General features: G+C 32.5%; 1 protein-coding gene and 1 non-coding gene across 2 annotated transcripts; one reads left to right on the top strand and one right to left on the bottom strand.

The window, feature by feature from the left end:
- LOC136418911 (U6 spliceosomal RNA) lies at window positions 1-105 on the top strand. The gene has a single exon (XR_010752988.1). It is a non-coding gene; the product is annotated as a U6 spliceosomal RNA (small nuclear RNA).
- A 1,760-nt stretch (window positions 106-1,865) lies between these two features.
- On the bottom strand, window positions 1,866-3,005 carry LOC136418906 (uncharacterized). Its single transcript, XM_066405118.1, has one exon. It carries the CDS (start codon window positions 3,003-3,005, stop codon window positions 1,866-1,868), a length of 1,140 nt encoding a protein of 379 aa, XP_066261215.1.
- Window positions 3,006-3,220: the final 215 nt, after the last annotated feature.

Here is a 3,220-nt window from a genome sequence, read left to right as displayed (position 1 = left end):
GTATTCGCTTCGGCGGTACATATTTATATAAAATTGGAACAATACAGAAAAAGATTAACACGACCCCTGCGCAAGGATGAAACGTTTTGTTTATCTAACCTTGTTGAAAATCTGACTCAAGCAGAAATGAAACTTCCATATGCCAGTAAGAATTTAATTTAAAATTCTTTAGTAAGTATTCACTTATGTTACGTGTTGTCGGAAAAACGAATCGAGTCCTATAGAACAACATACGCCAAAAGCTTTTGACCTGCTAGAAGGTTCTTAAGGTGAATGCTATAAATATCGATTACAGTATAGATGAAGGGTCTTTTCTAAATGGTACGCCAGTTCATGTAATACATCTAGTTTTTTTCTAGTGTACCACCCAATTTTAAAATAATTGAAACCCCTCAGAATGTAATTTATTTTTTCGTAATTGTTAATGTTGTAAATAAAATAACGGTGAAACTAGTTGATCAAGAGGGTGATTAGTTTAAATTTCGAGAAGAATCCGTCACGTTAAGACTTCATCTTAAACGCTTGGATTCACGATGGTAATTCTATATAATAGAATACCAAACCAAGATTTTGTCAGAAGGTTTAATACCTCGCAGCAAAACCCTGATAGTACGAAAAGATACATAAGAGGGTTAACATCTTTGAATAAACAGTTTCTTGTTTCCCTAGGATTTACATTAAAAAGTGGAACATATAAACGTCCAAGAAAATGTTCTTATTGATGACTCAATTTTCAGCTGGGAAGTGCTCTCTTTTGATCCATTCAATCCTACTAAATTGGGACCGAACGATGAAATTAGAATATCCTTGCAGCAAACCGGAAAATATCCCTTGCCCTGCAAAAGTTAACTTTGCCTTAAACTAAACGTTACGAAAGAGGAAGGTACGCCACTTGCAAACATATTCTTGATAAATAATGCCGCTACGTTTTTATTCAAAGAGTTGAAATATGTTCTAAATGGAGTGACTATTGACTCAGTGCGAGATATTGGCATAACATCAACCCTTAAGAGTTATTTATCATATAATTTAAATGAAAGCGCTAAGCTTCAAAATGCGTGTTGGTATCCAGTGGAAAAAGAAGGAAAAAGCATTATGATGGACTTGAACGGAAATGTTTCTTTATGTATTCCTCTCAAGGTGTACTTTGATTTCTTTGATTTTCTATCTCATAAGTTTGAAGTCGTAGCCTGACCGGATTCTGGGAATCGTCCGAATTGGCAAAAATTGATTCAGTTACAGTTTTTTGTTCAAATTTTCCTTCATCTGGAGGATTGGGAGTACTTACCAAGCGAGTTAACAGATGTAGACAAAAAAATGCGTTTTTCTAAGAAGTTTGAAGTCGTAGAGTGACCGGATTGTGGGAATCGTTCGAATTGGCAAAAATTGATTCAGTTATAATTTCTTGTTCAAAATTTCCTTCATCTGGAGTATCGGGAGTACTTACCAAGCGAGTTAACAGATGTAGACAAAAAAAATGCGTTTTTCTAAGAAGTTTGAATTCATAACCTGTCCGGATTGTGGGAATCGTCCGAATTGGCAAAAATTGATTCAATTAGAGTTTCTTTTTCAAAATGTCCTTCATCTGGAGCATTGGGTGTACTTATGAAGCGAGTTAACAGATGTAGTCAAAAAAAGTGCGTTTTTCTAAGAAGTTTGAAATCGTAGCCTGTCCGGGAATTAATATAGTTTAGATTGGGCATTTCTATTTCCTTATAAGATACTTGATATTTATAATTAGGGGTAACATTCTGTAAGGGTACATCTTGGAAATCAGTTTTCGTGTTTCCGTAATCTCTTAAAATGATATCTCTTAACATAAAATTACATTTGGGTTCTAATTCTATTAAGTAAGTTTCGTTTAATCAGACATTACCTTGTGATTCCTTACAAATCTCTACTCCTATGATTTTTTGAGTTGTTATTACAATCCATTTACTTTCGTCTACATTTTGGATTTGTAAATTTTTTATATCTAAATACACTGGGTTACAATTCGTTATATTATTTTCATATCTTAGCAATTCAACTTCGCATGGTACATAATCATTAAAGTTTTCGGGGCGTACATGAGAACATAAATATTCATTGAAAGATACGTATTGGCAAGGCTGATTGACGTATCCAAATGTTTTGTCTTTTATTATGAGATACTCAAAACTTGGTACAATTATTTTATAGGAATTGTTATATTTGACAGGTAACGAAAATAATCGATATAAATTATAAGCTTGGGTTTCCACTAAAGGGATTTCGATTATGAAGACTATCACATTATTTTTTACGTAACTCTTTATTTTTAGAGTGTTTTCGATATTCAATAAATTGTCGGTGTCTGGTTCGAATGGTAATTTTCCTTGTTGCACCTGATTTTGAATGAGTTTTAATTTGTTTAAAAGCATGCCTGAATTAATTATCTTGTTATGAAAAGTATTTAATTTGGCGAACGTGATTGCCTCTTCTATGTCTGAAAGTATATCGTAGATGTTCTGATAAAATGTTGTAATCTGTGTGATGATCTTATGAATCCTAAAGAACTCAAAAAGGTTTGCTTGTTTAATATTGACTTCATTTACGACTTCTATGATTTCTTTAATTTTTGAATCCAAAACAATTTGATCGTGTGATACATTTTTTATCGTTTCTTGAAAATTATTTATTGCGTTAGTCAAGAGCGTTGTTTGTTTATCGAGGACTAATTTTAAGTTGTTCTGGTTTTCTTTGAGTATGTTAATGTTTTGGTCAATGCGTTTTGCGTCTTCTTGGTCTAAGTTTCCTGTCACGGTTTTGATTATAGTGCCCAATGCGTTTAGTAAGGCTCGCTTAGTACGCATTTTTGTTGGGAAAATTTGGTTTATCTGTTCATTAATTTTTTGTTTCAAGTTATTTGTTATCACAAAAGAGTTATAAAATTCGGATTTGTAGTCTGTAAAATTATTTATGGTCTCATGAAGTAAATCATATTTAATGTTAATATCCGAAAATTCCTGCAACAATTTAGTCATATCATACGTTTGAATAAAATTCCAGTGGTTGATTATTTTCTGGGCATTGCCTAATTTGTAAGGTAGTATGCCAGGTTGTCATTTAAGTCATGGTATCGGGATTTTTCGTGTATGAAGGGTCATCTGTAATAAGGGGTTTCTTCAATTCTTTAACATGAACAATTTCGATTTTGAATGGACTTTTGACACTTTTGATTTTTACTTTGTTATGATTC

Source organism: Euwallacea similis, unplaced genomic scaffold, assembly GCF_039881205.1.
Source record: "Euwallacea similis isolate ESF13 unplaced genomic scaffold, ESF131.1 scaffold_44, whole genome shotgun sequence".
NCBI classification, from domain to species: domain Eukaryota; kingdom Metazoa; phylum Arthropoda; class Insecta; order Coleoptera; family Curculionidae; genus Euwallacea; species Euwallacea similis.
This window is presented reverse-complemented; position numbering and strand designations above follow the sequence as displayed.